Genomic DNA, 24,116 nt, shown 5'->3' with positions numbered 1-24,116 from the left:
TCCCTATAAATCTCAGGTCTGCTAAAATGCCCATTACTTGTTTTTTTTTTTTAACTTTTAATTTTATATTGGAGTATAGTTCATTAACAACGTTGTGTTAGTTTCAGGTGTACAACAAAGTGATTCAGTTATACATATACATGTATCTATTCTTTTTCAAATTCTTTTCCCAGTTAGATTTCTAAAGAATATGAGGCAGAGCTTCCCGTGTAATACAGTTTGGGATGGATATGTACCCACTGCTATATTTAAAATGGATAACCAACAAGGACCTACCGTATAACCCATTACCTGTTTATTACAGTTATCCACTGCCCTTCCTTCCACTACAACTCTTTTTATTATTATTCTTAGTGACTTTAACAACAAAAGAGACGATCTATCCAACTGGCTTCACAGGCACACAAATCCCCTATGCAGACCCTGTTGAGGCTGTTTACCCAGCAGCTACCCCTCTCTTCCTGCTTGTGCACCAAATTCAGGTATCAGGCTACAGTGTGCCTAGGCAAGGTAGGCTCAGCCAAAAGGAAGACGGCTTCCATCGGTCATGCCGATCTCATTCTACGTTGCCAGGACTGGTTAAGAATTAGGTACGTGACCCAGTTAGAATGAATGTCACCTTGAGAGCTCCCATTAAGTGAGACATGTATGAAAGGAAATGAAACTTTTTTTTTTTGGTCTTTGGATGTGTGAAGTCATGAAGTCTGGAACTTTGACAGTAATGTGGCATCATGAGGGAAAAGCCAAGAAAATCACAGAGAAGCTACCTGGTAAGAGCACGGAAACTGTGTACTTCTGATTTCTTAAGTGAGGTAAGAAATCTGTATTATTTAAGAATTTGATTACTTGCCGCCTAAAACAACCTAGCTGGTAGACGTCTCACCAGCACAACCACCAAATCTATTGGTCATGCCCTAACCTGTGGCTCTGACCTTAGAAATGTGTATGTGTGCGGGGGTGGGGAGGTGGGGAATGGAGGTTGGGGTGGGCTCCTAGGAGATTGCTACAGACTTTTACTGTCTGGGGACCAAGTAAGCTCAGAATCTTACAGAATGTGAAACAGTCTCTCACATCAAAGAATTACCCTGTCCCAAATGCTTGCAGTTCACCTACTGAGAAATGCTACTGTACATGCTGTCATTATTAATAACTATGTAGCCTCCAACATCTTGATTTCAAGTAAATACTCTCTATCTCTTATATTTACAGTTTAACTTACTCTAGGGACCACTGCAGTAATTTTTCATCCCCACCAAGAGTGCCAATCCACTGTTCCTAACACTATTTCCTTTTCTCTTTTCTTCCTTATTTATCCAGGTTAGATTCCTTGGTCCATCACTACTACTGCTTTGCATACACACCTTGGATTTCTTTGCTCTTCTCTCCTCCACTGTACTTGGCCTAGAAGGCCCCAGTCTTACCTAAATCCTACTCTCCTTCTACTCTGTGCTTTCACCTTAATAGCTGAAAGTGACAGAAGAAAGCCCAACCATTCAAAATTCATGTCTAAATAGTTTGGCGATGCCTGATGCCAACTAAAAACTGGCACTTGCCATCTGCCTCTAGCAGCCGCTGACCTTCAACACCCCCTGAAAGGAGATCAGGGTGGAGATCAAGAATGAAGCACTCTGTGCTCTGGGAAAAACTGGCAGAGCAGGTCTTCAGATAATTTTCAGGACAGATATTTTCAGGACAAAATTTTATGAGCCCAATTCTTGCATCTTCTCACATCTAGAAAAGCACTAAAATCATTAACCATCACATCTGCTCCTTGTGACTAGCAGCAAGCCTCTGCCAAAGTGTGTGCCTCACTGCACGTACCCCCCTTCACTAAAATCATATATAATACCTTCCCCCCTACCTCTTCGGAGCAGATTCTCAGAGCTATCTGAAATGCTGTCTCCTGGGCTATAGTCCTCATTTTACCCCAAGTAAAACTTGACTCACAACTCACACATTGTGCATTTTTTTTTTCAATCAACACTGGCAATCCTAAAATATTTCCCTAGTCCATTCACTCTTCTCTCTTCTCTAAACTTACCATTTCACATCTTCTCTTTTTCTTGTCAAAAATCTAATAGGAAAAAAACCAAAAAAAAATCCCCCAAAACGAATACATTCTCTACCTTCCTTATTCTCAGCTGATGACCCTGCTTTGTATTTGATTTATCATCTGTTTCCTCAAAGTGGAATGTGAGCATTGAGAGGGCAGGTATTTTTTTCTTTTTCTGTTCATTATTATATCCCCAGTCATGTGCAGAACAATTCCTGCCTAACTGGCGCTCAACAAGTAGCTAACAAATAGATGAATCAGCTTAAATGTTAACCTATGCCATTGTATGAAATGAAACAGGTGTTAGTACCAGAAGGCAACGATCTAATATTTTCTGGGTTTGTTTTGGGCAAATGACACCAACTGTATGTAATGACACTCTCTAAGAACAGATTAAAGAATTTAAAACATCAAAAAAACATGGGACATAGGAACTTCTCATTCAGAATAGGATGAAGTAAGAAGTAACAGGTCATTGCTCTATCATCCCTGTTGCAAAAAGTAAAAATACACTATATAATTTGAAAAAAACTTATTTTTATAAACATCCATGTATCTGGGAAAGCAAAGAGAACTAAGTAAAATAAACCAGAGAGGGATGAGCCATTGTGAGATGAAAAGACCATGACAGCTGCCTCTTACCTCAGAATCTTATCCAATTCTGTGAGCACATGAATTGAGGGATAATACGCTGGAAAAAAAATGACAAATTCTGGAGAATTGGGTGGGCTGGTGCAACAATTGGGAAACTTCAGGATCCCTAAATATGCGGTGGTATTTTCCTCATGGTATATTTGCTGTGTCTGGAGACTGCATGGGAAGTTAAGGAGCTTCTAAAAGTCAGACCAAAATCTCCTACAGTATTGGAGTATTTCAGAGACAAAGTCTTGCTTGAGGAAAAGAGCCTATTTCAAACACATGGCCCATCTAAACATTTGCCAAATTTGAAAGTGGCATGGGGTAAGAGTCTGAAGGTCAGAATAAATCTCTCACAGTTAATAGAGTAAGTCCAAACCAGGTTCCAGCTAGTTTTCCTTCATGACACTTGAAACCAGAAGTAGGCTGAATCTAATTAAAACTGCAACCCAGCCTTGTCCTAGTTCAATTCCTGATTGGACAAAAAAAAAGGGAAAACCCTCTCTGAAGTGAAAATAACATAATAACATCATTCTCTATGTTATTTTTATTCATGATATTTGTCATACAACAAAAATTGAGACATTTAGAAAAGCAGGAAGGTGTGATCAATAATCAGAAGAAAAAACAGAAATAGAGACACACACAGATGGTTCAGGTGTTATAATTAGCCGACAAGACTTTAAAATAAATATTATCAATATGTTAAAGAAAACATAGGGGAAAAAAGACAAAACAGTGGGAAATTTCAATGCAGAACTGAAAACTATAAGAATGAATCAAATGATTATTCCTGAACTAAAAGAGACAATATTTGAAATTAAGACTCATTGAATGGGCTTAACATCAGAACAGATGCAGCAGACGACAAGACAAATGAACCTGAAGGCAAGTGAGTAGAGAATATCTAAATTAAGCACAAAAAAACCTAAGAATGGAAGAAGCAGGACTGAACATAAAATGAATGTGGGACACAGTCTAAGACATATGTAATTGGAGTCCCAGAAGAAGAAGAGATAGTGAATGGGGCAAAAGAAATATCTACAGAGATTATGCTTAGAACTTTCCAAAACTGATGAAAGATATCAATCAAGATTTCAGAAGCTCAGTAAATCCCCAACAGGATTTTACATTAATACAAAGAAAACTACACCCAGGTAGATCATAGCCAAACTGTTTGAAAGTGAAGTTAAGGAGAAATACTTAAAAGCAACCAGAGGGGAGGAAGAAAAGATACATTCAAGAGACTAAGATTAATAGCTGGCTGGCTTCTCAAATATGATGGAAGTCAGAAAACAATGAAATAATATCTATAGGGCATTGAAAGAAAAAACTGCCAAGCTAGAATTCTAACCCAGCAAATATTCTTCAAAAATGAAGGCAAAATAAAGACATCTCAGGCAAACAAAAACAGAGAGATTTAGTTATAATACACACAATCATAAGAAACACTAAAGGAAGTTTTGCAGACTAAAGAAAAATGATTCTGGATGGATACATGGATCACTAGAAAGAAATAAAGAACACAAAAAGAGTAAATATGTGGGTAAATAAAAAGATATTTTAAAAATCAATGAGTAATAAATATTTAAAGCAAGAATAAAATAAGTGTATTGAAAGGTTTACAACACAGATAGAGGTAAACTATAAAACAACAACAACCTAAAGGGCTGTTATAAGGGTCTTATATTGTTTGTGAAGTGGAAAAATAAAAATTATTTAAAAGACATGTGAAGACCTAATGAGAAAAAAGGGCAAGAATCTATACAAGACTGAATATCCAAATGAACAGTAAATATTACTTATTAGAGAAATATAAATTTAAAATCATAGCAAAACTCCACTATACAGATACCAGAATGGCTAAAATTTAAAAAGCTGACAATATCAAGTTCTGATGGGAATATATAGAAAGTGAAACTCATACATTATTAGTGAAACTACTGATGCAATCACTTTTGAAAACTCTTTGGCAATATTTTCTAAAGCTGAAAATACGCTATCCCATGACCCATAAATCCTACTCCTAGGTAGATATCCAAGAGAAATAAGTAGATATGACCATCAAGAGAAATATATAACAATATTCACAGAAGCTATGTTTACAATAGTCTATATGTGGAAATAAATGTTCAACAGCAACAGCTTAGATGATACGGTCTGAATACCTGTGTCCCCCACCAAATTCATATGTTGAAATTCTAACCCCAAAGATGATGTTATTAGGAGGCGAGGTCTTGGTAGGTGTTTAAGTTACAGTTATAAGGGCGGAGCCCTCATGAATGGGATTAATGCCTTATAAAAGAAAACCCACAGGGATCCCTAGCCCTTTCCACCAGGTGAGGACACAGCAAGAAGGCGCTGGCTATGAATTCTCACTTGACCATGTTGGCACTTTGATCTTGGACTTCCAGCCTCCAGAACTGGGAGAAATAAATTTCTGTTGTTTATAAGCCACCCAATCTGTTGTATCTTTTTTAATAAACGTCAGAACAAATTCAGACATTGGATAAATTTTTTTAGTATTTGTATACAATGTAACACTAAAGAGCAGTTTAAAAAAAAAGGAACTAGGGGGCTTCCCTGGTGGCACAGTGGTTGAGAATCTGCCTGCCAATGCATGGGACACGGGTTCAAGCCCTGGTCTGGGAGGATCCCACATGCCGCGGAGCAACTGGGCCCGTGAGCCACAACTACTGAGCCTGAGCGTCTGGAGCCTGTGCTCCACAACAACAGAGGCCGCGATAGTGAGAGGCCCGTGCGCCGCGATGAAAAGTGGCCCCCACTTGCCGCAACTGGAGAAAGCCCTCACACAGAGACGAAGACCCAACACAGCCAAAAATAAAAATAATAAATAAATAATAAATTTTAAAAAAATTTAAAAAAAAAGAACTATTGATATTTATACATGGAAAACCATGTTATTAAAAAAAGATACAAATGAGAACATACTGTATGAAACCATTTATATGAAGTTCAAAGGTAAAATTAATTAATGCTGAAAAAATTTAGGATAGTGTTTACTTCAGAGTTGTAAGCTACAAACTGGGAAGGAGCATGATGGAACCTTATCCTATGCTAGAAATGTTCTATATACTGATTGGGGTGCAGGTTACATAAAAGTACACTAATATAAACATTTATGGGGCTTACAATTTAAAGTAGAGTACTTGCACACTTTACCGTACGCATATCACCATTTAAAAATCAAAACTGAGTGACATCAGTATCATGCCCCTATGGGTCATTCCTTTTTCCTCTCCCTTCGATTTACAACTAATTAGACATCCATAACTGAACAAAATTGCTTCTGCACAGCACACCAGGACACCAGAGATACATCCATATGTGTATCCAAAAGTGGGTAGACTGGACCTCAGAGGAGGCTGCTGATCCAAGGTACCGGCAACAGTGACCTCTCTAGCAGAGGAGGTAGAAAGTGAAAGCGATGAGTGAAAGTGCTGGGCTGTGAAGGCTGTGAGGGCTGCAGCTGGAGGGACCCTGTTGCTTTTCAGCAATACCTGGATTTCTGAGGGGGGGTGGGGCAAGGGTAGGAAGGAAAGAAGGCAGACAAAGAGAAATGAAGGAATGCATTTCCTGCTGTCTGTCCACAGATTTCTGGACTCCTCCACTAAAAAGCCCAGGTACTAAGCATACACCTCCTAGACTCTGCCAACCGCTTTTACCATGCACACACTCCAAACTTTAGTGGAGGGTCATCTCTGGTAAGAGAAACCCAAAATTTGTGCTATAGCACCACCTTCTGGAAAACAAAAGAAAGGCTTCTGATTGCCAAGCTGCTGAACTTAGAATCAAAGTAAAGCCTTACCTAAATAAGAAAGGTGTTTGCTACTTCTAATGTGATGGCAGAGGCACAGTTCATGAAACACTATGAAAAATCATGGTAACACAGTATCCCAAAAAAATGACAATTCTCTGGGCAACCAACTCAAAGACACAGAATACTGCAATCTAACTGATAAAGATTGATAAAGAATTCAAGATAGTTGTTATGAAGAAATTCAACAAGCTACAAGAAAACTCAGAAAGGCAACTCAATGAACTCAGGAATAAAATTAATGAACAGAAAGAGCACTTTATCAAAGAGATTGAAATTATAAAAAAAGAACAAAACAAAAATTCTGAAGCTGAAGAATTCAATAAGTGATATGAATAGTGCATTAGAAAGCACTGGAAATAGAACAGATCAGATGGAAGAAAGAACAAGCCATATGGAGGAAAGGAATTTAGAAATGATTCAGGTGGAAGAGGAGAGAGAACTAAGTTTTCTTTTTTTTTTTTTTTAAGTGAAGAAACCCTACAAGAGCTATCAGACTCCATTTAAAAAGCCAAAATAAGAATAATGGGTATACCAGAAGGAGAAGAGAGGGAGAAAGGGGCAGAGAGTTTATTTAATGAAATAATAGCTGAGAACTTCCCAAACCTGGGGAAAAAAACGAACGGACATACAAATCTTTGAAGCTAATAGAACACCTTGCTATCTCAATGCAAAAAAAACCTTTTCCAGCACACATTATAATGAAACTGTCACAAGTACAGCGGAAACTAACACAACATTGTAAAGCAACTATACTCCAATTAAAAAAAAAAGTCAATGCTAAAGAAAGAATTTTAAAGGCAACCAGGGAAGAAAAAGAAAGTATCCTACAAAGGAATCCCCATTAGGCAATAAGCAGATTTCTCAGCAGAAACTCTATAGGCCAGGAGAGAGTGGAATAACATACTCAAAGTATTGAAAGATAAAAGTTGCCAGCCAAGAATACTCTATCTGGCAAAGTTATTCTTCAGATATGAAGGAGAAATAAAGGCTTTTCCAGATAAATAAAAGCTGAGGGAGTTCACCACCACTAGACCTGTCTTACAAGAAATGCTGAAAGGAGTTCTTCAAGCTGAAACAAAAAGTTGAAAGTACACAAAACTCTGATTAAGGTGATAAATAGACAGTCAGAGTTAGAAAATTGTAACTGTATTTTACAACAGTGTGTTAAACAATTATAGCATAAATGTTAAAGAAAAAGAGCATTAAAAATTACTGTACTACAATTTGGTAGCAAATTCACAGCATAAAAAGTGATCATCTGTGACATCAAAAATCTAAAAAGAGATGTAAAAGGATGAAACCTTTATAGGTGAATGAAGATAAGTTGCTATAGGCAGAAAAAGGACTATTTTATCAATTAGATATTTTATGTAAACCTCATGGTAAAGACAAAGCAAAAATCTAAAGGAGAGACATGAGACATAAACAAGGGGACAATGAGCAAATCACCATGGAAAATCATCAACTTACAAAGGTAGACAACAAAAAGATGGAAAAAAAAAAAAAAAAAACCAATGGAGATACAAAATAACCAGAAGGCAAAAGACCAATGGCAATAGTAAGTCCTTACATACAAATAACCACCCTAAATGTAAATGGATTGAATTCACCAATCAAAAGGCACAGAGTGGATGAAAAAAACAAATCAAGTTCCAACTATATGCTGCCTACAGGAGACTCATTTCAGCTCTAAAGACAGGTAAGCTCAAAGTGAAGGGATGGAAGATGATATTCCAAGCAGAAACAAAACAAAGTGGGCGTGGCTATACTTATATCAGACAAAATATACTCAAGCCAAAAACAGTAACAAGAGACAAAGAAGGTCATTATATATAATGATAAAGGGGTCAATAAATCAAGAAGATATAACAATTGTTAATATATATGCTCCAAACACCCAAGCACCGAAATATATTAAGCAAATACTAGGAAACCCTAAGAGAGAAATAGACAACAACAGAATAATAGCAGGGGACATCAATATGCCACTAACAGCAATGGATAAACTGTACAGCCAGAAAATCAATAAGGAAGTGTTGGAATTGAACCATCTTTAGAACAAACAGATTTAACAGACATATACAGAACATTCCTTCCAGCAGCAGCAGAATACACATTCTGCTCAAGTGCACACAGAACATTCCCCAGGATAGATCATACGACAGGACACAAAACATATCTTTACAAACATAATATTGAAATCATACCAACTACCTTTTCTGGCCACAATGGTATGAAAGTAGAAATCGGTAAAGAGTGGAAAGTGAGAAGATCTACAAATATGTGGAAGTTAAACAACATACTTCTGAACAACCAATTGGTGAAAGAAGAAATCAAAAGAGAAAAAGTTATCTCAAATTAAGATGGAAATATGACATATCAAATTTGTGGGATGCAGCAAAAGCAGTTCTGAGAGGAAAGTTTACAGCAATAAATGCATATATTAAGAAATTAGAAATATCTCAAATAACCTAACCTTACACTTCAAGGAACTAAAAAAAGAAGAACAAATTAAGCCCAAGGTTAGCAGAAGGAAGGAAATAACAAAGTTCAGGGCAGAAATGAATGAAATAGAGACAAGAAAAACTACAGAAAGGATCAACAAAACTAAGCTGTTTTTTTGAAAAGACAAACAAAAGTGACAAAATATCTAGACTAAGAAACAAAGAGAGAAGACTCAAATAAATAAAATTAGAAATGAAAGGGGAGACATTACAAGTGATGCTGTAGAAATATAGATGCTCATAAGAGACTACTATGGACAACTGTATGCCAAGAAATTACATAACCTAGAAGAAACTAACACATTTCTAGGAACACAACCTATCAAGATTGAATCAGGAGGAATTAGAAAATCTGAACAGACCAATAATGAGTAAAGAGATTGAGTCAATAATCAGAAACCTCCCAACAAAGAAAACCCCAGGACCAGATGGCTTCACTGGTAAATTCTACCAATCATTTAAAGAATAATTAACACCAATCCTCCTCGAACTTTTCCAAAATATTGAGGAGAAGGGAACACTTCTAAACTCATTCTATGAGGCCACCATTACCTTGATACCAAAACCAGATAAGGAGACCACAAGAAAACTACAGTTGACCCTTGAACAACACGTTTTTGAACTGCACAGGTCCATTTATACATGAATTTTTTTCAGTAAATGTGTATTACAATACTACATGATCCCCAGTGGTTGAGTCAGCAGATGCAAAACCATGGTTTCAGAGGAATGACTGTAAAGTTATATGCAGATTTTTGACTGCACGGGGCTTGTGCCTCTAACCCCTGTGTTGTTCAAGGGTCAGCATTAACCAATATCCCTGATGAATATAGATGTAAAAATTTTCAGCAAAATATTAGCAAACCAAATTAAAGAACACATTGAAAGGATTATACAGGGCTTCCCTGGTGGCCAGTGGTTAAGAATCAACCTGCCAATGCAGGGGACACGGGTTAGAGCCCTGGTCCGGGATGATCTCACATGCCACGGAACAACTAAGCCTGTGAGCCACAACTACTGAGCCTGCGCTCTAGAGCCCACAAGCCACCACTACTGAGCCCACGTGCCACAGCTACTGAAGCCCACACACCTAGAGCCCGTGCTCCGCAACAAGAGAAGCCACTGCAATGAGAAGCCCACACACCGCAACGAAGAGTAGCCCCCGCTTGCCGCAACTAGAGAAAGCCTGCGTGCAGCAACGAAGAACCAACGCAGCCAAAATAATTAATTAATTAATTAATTTTAAAAAAAAGAGTTACAAGTTTCGTGATTATAGACACATTCCTTCATTCACTAAAGGAATGTATATGTTGTATATAATGTATAAACATGATTGCAACCATTGTATATAAGTAAAATACATTGTATATAACATTTTTTGGAGAAAATAAAACAGGAAAGTGGGAAGGGGTGGGGAGTGGGACGAGGTAAGGCAGGGAAATCAGTTAGGAAGCTATTGCAATAATACAGGTGAGAATTGAGAAAATATGGCAGGGAATCATATAAAGTGCAGTAGGATAAGAAGGGTTCCATTTTTCTTAGTAGTTCTATTTTCCTCTCCCAGAGGTATTTATTCCCACATTTTTATATACATACATATATACCTGTGGGAAACAAATGCTATTTTGCTGTTTACTGTTAATTGTATGAGTTTACATAAATGGCATTATACTGTTTTCTGTATAAATTTCTACAACTTGCTTTTTTCCATTTAATAAAAAATTTCTTTTCAAGATAAAACAACCACTTATAATAAATAGTACCTACACTGTGAGTCCAATACAAAAAGGGAAAATATTATCTTTAAAATATATTTACCTTGAAGCTTTCTACTAAGTTCAAGTTTTTCCTGTTCAAGGCGTTTAATTCTTCTTTCATAAGCTTCGGTTGCTAAGTTGTTATCTAGAGTCCTCTGAACATTAACATCAAGATCCAGTGGAGCGGGACCAGCTGTAACTCTTAAACAGCTCCGATCAGACAGAGCACTGAAAAAAAGGGGAAAAAACGTGGGTTTACACTGAAACAATAAGTTTGAAGAGAAAAAGATAACCTTTTGAAATTGTTCATTTAAAACATCATTTGAACATCTAGTTATAGCTAGCCATCTGGAGTGATTACAAAACATATTTTTTTGCAAAATCACCATAAACAACCTTTTAGAAGCATTTTTGAAAATGAAAACTTAAATAGCCCAAATTGTCTTGAATTTATTTTAATAACCACAAATTATAAAATGAAGTTTGCTGAAGGGTTATTGGTAGCTTTAAACAATGTGACCACCTAAGTGAAACAGTAGTCAAAAGCACCAACCAGGGTCCTCTTTGGAATTCAAAAGTGAAATGCCTTCATAAGCTACAAGGATATACTGTTCAACACAAAGAATATAGCCAATATCTTATAATAACGATAAATGGAGTATATAACCTTTAAAAATTGTGAATCACTATATTGTACACCTGTAACTTATATTGTACATAAACTATATACGTCAATTAAAAAAACTTTTAAGTGAAATGCTTTCTTTAATTCAATACAATTTCATTAAAAACATTTGAAGTGCTGGACATTCAGCAGTGAGCAAAATGCACAACACTTGCCCATGGAGCAAGTTTTATATTCCAGTGGCAGAGACAAAAATAAACAAACAAGTAAAATATTCAATACATTAGACAGTGTTATATGCTAAGGAGAAAACATAAAGCAGGTAAGGGGGAAATGAAGTATTAAAGCGGAGTAAATAAAAAATGTAGATAAAGTGGTCAGGAAAGTCATCACTCAGAAAGTAACTCTGAATAAGTCCAGAAGGAATAAGGGGACTTGCCAAGGAAATATGAGAGGAAAGAGCATTCCCGGCAGATGAAATACAAGTACAAAAGCCCTATCAACTATACTTCAATAAAATAAATTTAAAAAAGAAGTGCAAAAGCCCTGAGACAAGAGTATGTCTGGCATGTTCACGGGCCAGAAAGGAGACCTGTGTGGCTGTGAAGTGAGCAAGGGGAAGAGTAGTAGGAAATAGAATCCGAAAGATAAAGTGAGCCAGTCTTGTAGGGCCCTATAAGAACTTAGGAGTTAAGATATGAAGCCACTGGAGCTGGGGGCAGTGAGAACTGGTCCTGAACAGGGGAGTGACATACTCTTGACTTATCTTTTAGCAGGATCACTCAGATAGGTTCAGAGAAATATAAGAAATTATGTTACGAACACCTGAAATAGGTGATTAAGAGAGATTTTAAGTAGAAGTGAGGAGAGAGGCCTCAGCTGAAAATACACATTTAGGAGTCATCAGCAAATAATACCAGAGCACCAGAGTATAAACAAAAAAAGATCCAAACATGAAGCAATAGGACACAGGGAGATAAGGAGGAATGTGGAGAATGAGAAGGGGTGGCCAAAAAGGTAAGGAGAAACGAGGCAAGTGCTCTGGAAGCTAAAAGGAGAAAGTGTTTTAATGGGAAGGAGCCGGGACAAATGAGATGAGACTAGGCAAATAAGTCAGACTAGGACCGAGAAATGATTGCTAAATTTAGCAACATGGAGGTCAGTGGTGACATGGATAAAAGCAGTTTGCATGAAGTGATGGGAGCACAAAACTGACTGGAGTGGTGCCAAGAAAGAAGAGTATGAGAAAAATGGACAAAGTACAGACAAGAATTTGAAGTAACTCTCCTACAATGAAGAGCAGAAAAATGGTTGGTAGCAGGTAAAGAAAGTTAGATTAACAGTTTTTATATTTTGCTTTAAGATGGGAGAAAAAACTGCATGTTTGTGAGCCGATGGAAATGATCTGTTATGCAAATGACACAGAAAGGAAAAAATTTATGACGTAACAGCAAGGCACTAGAGTAGGTAAGAGGGGACAGAAGGGATGCGGCTTAGCTAGGGAGATCACACCGTCATCCATAAAAAGAAGACTATATGGGTCCAGCGGTATGAAGGTGGTAAATGTGGTGATGGGAACTTGGGGAAGTTGTCTGCTGATCGCTTCAACCTCTCTGTGAAAGAGGAAGCGAGATCATCAGGTGAGACTAAGTATGACAGGGGTTTTATTGGAAAAGTATAAAGTATGAAATAGTTACCTAGGAGAGTGGAAGAGTGAATACACTAGGGTAACACAGTATATTTGCCAGGCAGCAGTAAGTGGCCCCTGAGGTTGGTAATCATGAACTCAAAGTGAGACCAGTAAGAATGGACAGATATTTTTCTCTAGACACTTTGAACTGCACAGGTATAGGCAGAAAACGGAACTGTAATAATGAATGTTAACTAGCAAAACCAGTGTTACAGAATGACAGACGGTCAAGGAATTGAGGGGGCACCCAAGGAGTGACTATAGTCATTCTCAATGATATTTAAGGAAAGGTAAGGAGGAAAGAGAAGATATGAGTGGAATGAGGGTCAGTGAAAAGAATGTTAAGATCAATGGGTTGAAAATTCTGATGCTTGACACCTAGAAAATATTTATTCAGTATCATGGGACTCTTCTAATTCCTGCCCCAATGCTAAAAGTTAGATTCTGAGCTATTTGTCCTCCAAAATGAGTTAAGATTCTTATATGTTCTATTCACTTTGTAATGTCTAACTTTTTCCAGCAGTAGCTTCACCCTTTTTCTAAAAATAATTTTACAAGGCTCTCTTAAGCATTATACTTTTTAAAACCTCAATTCATTTTTAATTTGATTTAAATCATCCAAATCATGTTAACTTTTCAAACTTACCAGCTACTAGTATATGTAAAACCAACAAATGGCAGATGGTGACCAGAAAATGCAGTATGTGTTGGTGGGGGCATCGTTTCCTAAAGGAGGAAAAAACATCTGGTAAGAAATGAATAACTATAAACTGCAGGCTGCGCTATAAATATTACCTGTCAATAGTAAATAGGTGACTGATCAATTTAGAAACACTGCTAAGTTTGGTACAGACATTTAGTGATAAAAAATTTAGACCATAAATATTGCTATTGTAGAATTCTAATAAAATGAAAAGAAAGATTTAAAGTCTGACGGATATTGAGAGTACAATCATTAGTCACGTATTCCATATCTGCAAATTTGCCTAGTCGCTAAAATGTATTTGTAGCCCAAAATTAATATTCACAAATACTTTTGTAGTCATTTGCAGACACTTGCAGAGCAAAGAAAAATTTGAGTTGCCCTACGCACATGTTCCCAGCTGGAGCTGAACAAGGAGACATCTGCCTTCTTGTTTCAGCTCTCATACTGTAAACAAGTGGTTTTTTTCAATGTCTACCTGTGCCACATTTTTCTCATTTTTGTGGTTTTTACAGGTGATTTTGCTATCTAAAATGGCCTCCAAGAGTAGTGCTGAGATGCCATCTATTGTGCCCCAACAAGAAGGCTGTAATGTGCCTTACAAAAAAAATGTGTGTGTTAGACACGCTTCATTCCAGCATGAGTCACAGTGCTGTTGGCCATGAGTTTGACATCAATGAATTGACAATATATGTTAAATAAGGTGTCTTTAAATAGAAACACACATCAAACAAGGTACTGTTTGGCTGATGTACTGTACTGATTGGTTGATGAGAACATTGTGACCAGAGGTTCACAGGAACCTGACTGTGTATTTCCCCTAGGAGCAATGGTTCAGGATTCACTAATACAGTATTTGCAGCAACTTTACTGAACATAACTATAGCAAATAGTCAGAATCAACTTTACTGTGTATTTAATTTGGAATGACTCACAATTCCTGTTAACAGTAAATGTAATTCTTGTAATAAAAAAACTGATGAGGAAACTCCATTTAATTCTTTCTTGTGAGGTTCAGTAAGGAAAGTATAAGAGAAGTTCTTATCTGTCTTGAATATGGTACTTACTGAACAGTGAAAAGTAAATTCTTAGTGTAGAATTAAACCCATAAGAAATAAAATAACTGAATAAAAATGAAAGTTCAAAATAAGAAGGCTAAGGACCTACTGTATAGCAGAGGGAACACTTCTCAATACTCTGTAATGACCTATATGGGAAAAGAATCTAAAAAAGAGTGGATATATGTATTTGTATAACTGATTCACTTTGCTATATAGCAGAAACTAACACAACCTTGTAAATCAACTGTACTCCAATAAAAATTTTTAAAAAATTAAGAAGGCTAAAAAGACAAAAAACAAAAAAAATTGTGTTATTTCCCTAAATTTTAATTTAATATAACCTAATGGTTTAGAGCAGAGGTTGACAAACTATGCTGGCCTGCTTTGGTAAAAATGGAAGACTATTTGGCTAATCCACTGGTCAGCCACCTGCCGCAAACAGAGCTATAACTTTTGGCTAATAAGGCTATAGATGTTCTCTCCCCATGCATTTCCTACCAAGTTTGCTATTTTTAGTGGCAACACCACTGGGCATAGGTATTTAGCTCTACAATCAAGTCAGCTCCCTCTGTCAGCAAAGCTGCTGGTTTTTACAAGCAGCTCCATGCCAGCAGTTCTACTGTCCCAATTAAGCTGAGGGAAAAGTTGGGAGGGCTGTTTTTAACCAAAGTTCAACAGTATTTCATGAATAAATGCTTCTCAATTTATTTACCTTGGGTTGATTTATTAAGCCCTGAAATGGTTGTTTTTGACAATTTGCCCAGTTTCATGGTGGTTTTTAAGGAGAGATTTGCCAATGTCTTCACTCTGCCATCATGAAGTCCACTTTTTAAAGCATCTAATTTGTCCTCCTCTTAAGAAACCTAATGGCATAACTAATCTAAGAAGTAAATCTTTGAACTTTAATTTAGCTCCTAGTCATGAATAACTATGTTCACCTCAGTAAACTCTCCTAATTTCTTGATTTAGAGAGAGTAAATACTGGAAGCCACGATAACTGTTTGATAATTGGTAAGGTGGTCTATAAAATTACTTTGATAACCAGATTTACAAAAAAAAGAAAAAAAAAAGCAGAAGGACAGAACTTCTTTACAATGTCATACTCACGGAATTCTTTAAACAATCATCATCCACATCAAAATTTGATGTATCTGTTGGGCTACTAACTTCTGGAATGTAAGGTGCTTCACAGTTTCGAATATTATCCCAATCAATTCCACTGAAAAATGGGTGTTTCTTAAAGTCTTCTATTCCATTTTGACCAAGGCGATGTTCTCTGCTACAAATGAGCCTTCGAATAAGATCCTTAGCATTTTCAGAGACATCAGCCACTTGAGCTGGAAACTGAAACCTCTCCTAAACAGAGAATAACAGAAACAAAATATAAATCACTATTCAATTTACTAAGTAGGTTGATGTTAGCATTTACTTTCTTAAAAATATATTTTCTTTTAAAAATATCTAATAAATATATATGGTACATTGTCCTACAGCAGAAACTAACACAACATTGTACAGCAAGCATACTCCAATAAAATTTTTTTTAAATAATAAGAATATATGGTACAAAGTACTGATACTAAAAGAGATGCAGGAATAAATTTAAAAGGATAATTTTCCTAAAAGAACTTTTCATTTCATATGTGACTTAGTCATAGATGCACTACAGAAAGAATAAGTTAAATGCTTAAACACCTTAAATGCTGTCAAAATGAATTCATTAAATGTAGTAGAATGTGACTCAATATTTCAATAGTGTATACAATTGATAATGTTCATATAAGTCACATACTAATGATTAATAGTATGGAACATTTTTAAAGAATGTAATACATACTTTACACTACTGGAAGTGCGTTACTCCTTTAGCTCATTTAATCCTCAGAGCAACTGTATAAGGTAGATACTCCTATTACTCTAATTTTATAGAAGAGGAAACAAAGAAACAGTTCAAGAAATTTGCTTGAGGTCACACAACTAATAAATGGTAATAAACTGATTTGAACTGAAACTGTCTGATTCCAGAATCTGTAATCTTAACAACCATGTTATAGTACAATGATTTCTATCTGAAATGCTTTACATGCTATTTACAACTTTGTAGCTATTTCTTGTCTTTCAACTCTTCATAACTATTTAGCAGATTATCTTTGCAGCCAGGTAGAAAAGCATCGACTCTGTAAGACCGATTTATATATATGTGTAGCAATTAATCATAATTGTATCATCAGAACAAATTAAAAAGAACAGACTGTCACTCCCTTTATGGGATATTCCTATTCATATTCTAGGTTTTTGCAATTGCTCACAATGTTCTGAGATTGATCATCAGACTCTTCCTCTTCTTGTACAATCTATTTCACTTGGTACTAAATGGATTAAAGTTTATTCATTCTTTCCTGCTCTGCATCTGGACTGTTTCCAATGTTTGGTGATCATAAATAATACTAGGATAGGTATCCTTATACATATATCCTTGTTCTACGAATATTTTCCTTAGGGTAGATGCCTAGAACTGAAGTTACTCAACCAAATGTTTTAACCATTTTTTTTTAAGGCTGTCGATGCATACTTATAAACTTCTTGACAGACAGATTATATCAATTCACATTCCTATCAACAATGTCTAACAATGTCCACCTCACTGGATTATTTACAGTAACAAGTACTATTTTTCTTTTCATCTTTGCCAATTTGACAGGGGGAGGAAAAGGATGCCATTCTTATTTTAATTTGCATTTTACTTATTACTATTAAGATTGAGAATTTTAAATGCATTCTAGTCATGATTATACTTATACTATAGTAGTAATGATATAAATTATCTGCTTATGATCTTTGTTATTCTACTGAAGAGAACATTTAATTTTCTACTTATTAGCACCTCTAAAGAAATACAGGAGAAGGTGAAAACTAATAATTTTATGCATAATTTATGGATCTTGATTACTCTTGTTTGTCATGTCCCTTATTAGCATAGAAATTAGATTGTTTATTGTTTTTGGAAAATAATTTTCTTTTTAAATATCACATTTTAATTTTATTAAATATTATATGTATTATTTACCACATTAATTTGAAAATTAGTAAAATATACTAACTTTGTGATTCATGATTTTTCCATATGTTTCCACCAGAGATTCTGCATAAAATGGTGTTTCTCCATAAAGCATTTCATACATACAGACCCCCAAGGACCACCAGTCACACTCAGGTCCATATCTGCCTTTTCCATCTTCCATGGCTTGAAGGATTTCAGGAGAGATATAATCTGGAGTTCCAACAGCCACTGAGGACTGTACCTGAAGAAATTCACATTTTTAGTAATCTACCATAATATATTAGAAACAAATAATAATTTTAAATTAGAAATGTTTACATTTACTTAAAAACACAGTAGCATTATTTCATAACAACTACAACTTTGTCATTATCTGAATTTAGCCTCCTTGCCCATATAAGTTAAAATTTATATAAGCACCACACCAACAAGTTCTCCAGATTTTTTAACACTATAGAATGTTTATTATAGCTGTTACTTAATTGACTACATTTAGGGTAACAATATGATTTGAACACCACAGCCACTAACCACAAATTGAATATATATTTTAGAACATTCTTATTATTGATATTATCCATCCAACACTTACATATGAAAAATGGAACTGTGAAAATTTTACAATTAATTAGGGGGAAAAACAAAAAAGTCTGGCTAATACTATGAGCAGACTGGATATTATTTTAAAACACCTTAATGAAAACCTAAGGAAATAAATGTTAACAATGTCTCACAAACTACTTATCTATTTAAAAAAATTATAAAAGGGAAAAAAATATATCCTTCAAAAAATAAAGTCCCAACAGAGAAAAAGAGCTGGGCATACAATTATGGCAAGTTGGATGTAAATTAGAAAACAAAGCTAAAAAAGATCCTGGGCACATGTTTTGTAACGTATTCCAAAGTAAAAGAAAATTGGTTCTTTATATGTTTTAAGAGAACATATCAAGAAATGAACATTCTCGAGATAAAATAATGGTTAATACTCTGAGTTTTCTAGACTAAATTACCATTCTTAATAATCGTTAGAACAGACTTCCTCCTTGGCAATACTGAGATTAAGTAACTTGAAAACTCTTCTACTATAAACTCTTAAAAGTACTAGATAAAATATAACAATCATTTTTATAAATACATAAATGAGCCTTTAAATAAAGAGACAGTCTCAGGGGCCCAGTAATCAAGAAATGATTGAGAACCAGGGCGATAAACATTAAAGCAGGAGTGCAGTTGGAGAAATATTGGTTTTCATTTTCTAGGTACTTGGCTTTTAACATATACATAAGGACAAAAGGAAAGACCTTGAACTTATAGGAGGTTTCAAGTGAGAGGCTGCCCCATATAACCTTTACCCTAAAAGGTATATTGTAAGGAAAAGGTGAATTATAAAAACCTGCCACTCAGCAGAGAAAGATTAAGACATTTTGTCTATCTTGACTGTGACTGATATGTGAAAATATTTCCTCCTTTAGAAATTCATAACTTTAGATCACATAGTCCCACCATTTGGAATTCTAAGTCACAGGGTTTCTGTGGTTCAGAAGTTCTCAAGCCAAGAAACTGGCAAAAATACTGGCACCAGGTTAGGTGCCCCTAGAAAGCCTGGCATAACAAATTCAAAACTACCCTGGAGGACACATGCTCAAACTTGGCCACATATAATTCTTACATATAAAAGGCCATTGAAGATGAGCTCACAATCCAATAATATAACAAAATGAGGAAACATTCTATTACAAGCAAAAGTCAGAAATCCAAACAATTAGACCTCTAACAATTATCAGTTCCACTTCATGAAATAAGTATGCTTAAAATTATTAGGCATATTAAAAAATCAAAAACATAAGACAAAGATGAAAAAAATTAAAGAGAGGTCCTAGAAATGGAAAAAAGCAGTCATTGAAATAAAAGATATGAAAAAATAAATGAAATCGGATCCACTACTATACACACTGTAGTTACAAATGCAGAGCACCAAAGGCAAGAGATCTTAAAAACATTAGAGGATAATGAGAGATTTTTCTACCAAGGAATGACAATTAGACTGACAGCTGAATGATTAATACTAACACAGCAGTCAGAAGAAAATGGAATTGTATTTTCAAAGTGATGAGACAAAATAACTGTCAATATTATATTCCCTACCTACCTAAATTATAATACGGGAATGAGGGTTAAATAAAGATATTTTCGTACAAAGATTGAGTGAACTACCACTTGCAGCCCTTTCAGTTGAACAAAAGTACTAAAGGATATACTTCAGAATCAAGAAATATAACCCAGATGGAAGAATGTGACACTAGAAGCAATTATGAACAAAGATATTAGTAAACTTTAACATACATCTAAATGGTTGTTAATTGGATAAAATAATGACAGAGAGAAGGAGAAATAGGACAACAAAGAGTAAGATGAGGAGGAGGAGCAGGAGCAACAGAAAAAGGAGATGGAGGATGAGGAAGGAACAACTACTTGAAGGCTGAAAAATAAGATGGAACTAAAATACTAGAAAACAACATGTTACTGAGGGAGCAATTAGGATTACAATGTTCTAGGTTCCTTGGTTTTCTAATTTTTATTTACTTTTTAATTATTATTTTTAATTGTGGTAAAACACCCATAATATAAAATTTACCATTATAACCATTTCTAAGTGTACAGTTCAGTGGCATTAAGTACATTTACATTGTTGTGCAACCATTACCACCATCTCTAAAACTCTTTTCATCTTGCAAAACTGAAAATCTATTAAACAATAATTCCCCTATTCCCTCCTCCTCCCAGGCCCTGGCAACCACCACTATACTTTCCATGAACTTGACTACTCTAGATACTTCATGTAAGTGAAATCGTACAATATTTGTTCTTTTGTGTCTGGCTTATACCACTTGGCATGTTTTTAAGAAGGTCTATCCATGTTGTAGCATGTATCAGAATTTTAAGGCTGAATAATATTCCAATGTATGTATATACCACATTTTTTGTTATCCATTCATCCAACGATGGACACCTGAGTTGCTTACAACCCTTGACTTTTGTGAATAATCATGCAATGAACATGGTTGAACAAATATCTCTTTGAGACCCTGCTTTAAATTCTGTGGAGCATGTACCCAGAAGCGGAACTGCTGGATCATATGGTAATTCTATTTTTAGTTTTTTGAAGAATTGCCATACTGTTTTCCACAGTGGCTACAGCTTTTTACATCTCCATCAACACTACACAAGGATTCCAATTTTCCCACATCTTTGCCAAAACTTATTTTTTTTTATAGTAGCTATCCTAATAGGTGTGAGGTAGTATCTCATTATGGTTTAGATGTGTGTTTCCCTGATGACTAGTGATGCTGAGCATCTTGTCATGTACTTGCTGGCCATTCGTATATCTTCTTAGAAGAAATGTCATTTCAAGTCCTTTGCTTATTTTGAATTGGGTTGTTAGTTTGTTATTGAGTTGTAGGAGTTCTTTATATATTCTGGATAGCAACCTCTTATCAGACATAGATTTACAACTATTTTCTCCCATTCCATAGGCTACCTTCTCACTAAGATAACTGTGTCCTTTGATGCACAGAAATTTTTAATGATGATGTAGTCCAATTTGTCTATTTTTTCTTTTGTTGCCTATTGTTTGGTGTCACATCCAAGAAATCACTGTCAAATAAAAGTCATAAAACTTCTCCCCCTGCCCACTATGTTTTCTTCCAAGAGTTTTATAGTTTTAGCTCTTACATTTAGGTTTTTGATCTATTTTGAGTTAATTTTTATATATGGTATAAGATAAATTAAGTTTTTTTCTTTGATTAGGAATATGGTAGAGAAACTGACTCTAGACTTTACATAAAGGATAAATGCTAAAGTTTTTAAGATAAACATTAAAATATTTGAAATAGAATGTATAACTTCCGAAGAAGTAAAGAAAAAAAGAAATAAAAATAAATTTGACCCAGCCAATAGAAGGCAGAGAAGAAATGGGGTGTGGGGAAGAAGCATGCATGCAAACAAACAAGCAAAACCTATAGCAAATAGTACAAGACAATATACTAGAAATAAATACAAACATATTAATAATGAAATTCATAAATGGATTAAATTCACCTATCAAAAGACAGAGTCATCACACTAGATGACAAATAAAACCAAAATGAACAAATTTTTTAAAAATCAGCAATAATCTGCTTAATGCACCTAAACATAAAGACAAAGAAAGGTTAAAAATAAAAGGATGGAAAAGATATACCAGGCATATGTTAAACAAAAGAAGGTTAAGGTAGCTGTATTAATATCAGTCAAATTAGATTCTAATGCCAAGATGATTATTATGATTTTTAAAGATTTATTAACATAATTAGAAAATACCCTGGAAGAGCAATTCTGAATAACACGTAACTAACAACATAGCTACAAAAGAGCTGTGAAAACATTGAAAAGTTCAAGGGAAAATTAATAAATTCAACATCATAAGGACTTTTAAATAATAAATAATAGATCAGAAAGAAATAAAACTGGTAAGAATATTAAAATTTTGAACAACAAAGTTAACAACTTTAATCTTACGGACATATATAGAAACCTGTACCCAAAAGTTAGAAAAAAATGTATTATTTTCAAACAAACATGTAACAGTTATAACAATTGGCCTGTTACAAAATTAAAAGCAATCTTGACAAATGCTAAAAAACTGATAACAAATAGATCCACTCTCCAGTAAAAGAAAACTTTCTATAAACAACCAAATAAGTAAACATAACACTATGAATACTAAAAGGCACATGTCTAAATAATTAATGGTCCACAGAAGAGTTCTAACTAAAGCTGGAGAATATTTAGTAAAATACTCTATGTCAAAACTTATGAAGAAAAGTAAAGCACAAATAAACAACATTAGGAATGAAAAAAGGGCAAAACTACACATGTAACAGAGATTTTAAAACTAGAAAGAGTGCAATCTGAACAACTTTATACCAATAAAATTGAAAACTCAGAGAAAATAGATAATTTTCATAGAAAAAAATATAACTTACCAAAACTGACTCAGGAAGAAATAGAAAACCAAAGAGACCTATAACCATTAAAAAATTTGAATCAATAGTATAAAATCTACCTGGAAAACAAACAAAATAAAACAGAAGAAAACAAAACCTCACCAAAGCAAAGGTGATTTAAAAGTGAGTTCTACCAATTATATAAGAAACAGATAACCCCAGTATTATATAACTGTTCTAGACCCCAAATGGGTAAGGGCAGGGGATATGGCTCCCCTGTTTATTTTATAAGGCTAAAATAACCTAAATACAAAACAAGACAGGTAAGAAAAATTTGAGAAGGAAAATTATACTGCAATCTCAGATATGATCAATGTCAGGTATGAATCTTAGGTAACAATTCAATATAGAATTTTAACATGGTCAATCTAGCAGTTTGTTCAACTATATCAATACAACTTGATGATAAAGTTATGTTTATATCCAAAGAATGGATGATTTAACATTGGACAATCTATGCCATTCATCGTATTAACAGACTGAAGGAAAAACACCCTGGTATTATCTCAATGGATGCAGAAAAATCACTTGATTACACAGTATTAAAAACCATAACAAACTCTTGGTAATCAGAAATAGAAATTTCCTTAATCTGATGAAGAATATATACCAGCTTACAGCAAACATCATACTTAATTTGAAACTACAGAAAAAACACCAATAAAGTCAGGAAAAAGGCAAAGAAGCTCCCAATTACTATACCAATTTAATATTGTGTTTAAGGTCACTGACTGCATGATGAGAAAAAATATAGCAAAATAACAGTGTAAGGACTGGAAAGGACAAAACACAAGGCTGTGTCATTATCTGCAGATTATAAGATTGTCTATATAGAAAAATATACATATACACATAGAATCTACAAATTATTTTGAACTAATAAAAAAATTTAGTGAGCTTGCTAGTTTCAAGATGAATATGCAAAAATCAACTGTGGTCCTAAAGAAGAGCAACAAGCTATTAAAATGCAAATTTTTAAAAGTTATCCATTTATAATAGCCACAAAAAAAAAAAAATCCATGAAGTGCCTAGGAACAAATCTAACAAATAAAGGTAATGGATTTACCTTTACCTGAACATTATTATAAAACTTCATTAACAGACATAAGAGAAAACCTAAAACAATGGAGATACCATATT

The 24,116-nt window shown here is 34.7% G+C and overlaps 1 protein-coding gene across 13 annotated transcripts in view; it reads right to left on the bottom strand.

Annotated features, from left to right (window-relative positions):
• Window positions 1–24,116, bottom strand: part of CDC42BPA (CDC42 binding protein kinase alpha) — a 320,248-nt gene that overhangs the window by 136,259 nt on the left and 159,873 nt on the right. For all 13 annotated transcript variants that reach the window (XM_036865565.1, XM_036865615.1, XM_036865588.1 and 10 more), the window contains exons 7-10: window positions 17,972–18,172; window positions 15,978–16,226; window positions 13,753–13,832; window positions 10,853–11,019 (exon numbers count right to left, since the gene is read on the bottom strand). In XM_036865565.1, coding sequence (XP_036721460.1) covers window positions 10,853–11,019; window positions 13,753–13,832; window positions 15,978–16,226; window positions 17,972–18,172 — 697 coding nt within the window. The remainder of the gene's footprint in view (window positions 1–10,852; window positions 11,020–13,752; window positions 13,833–15,977; window positions 16,227–17,971; window positions 18,173–24,116) is intronic.

The sequence above is a fragment of the Balaenoptera musculus genome, chromosome 1 (genome assembly GCF_009873245.2).
Source record: "Balaenoptera musculus isolate JJ_BM4_2016_0621 chromosome 1, mBalMus1.pri.v3, whole genome shotgun sequence".
In the NCBI taxonomy this organism is placed as follows: domain Eukaryota; kingdom Metazoa; phylum Chordata; class Mammalia; order Artiodactyla; family Balaenopteridae; genus Balaenoptera; species Balaenoptera musculus.
The sequence above is the reverse complement of the archived record's forward strand: the minus strand, read 5'-3'. Positions and strand labels throughout refer to the sequence as shown.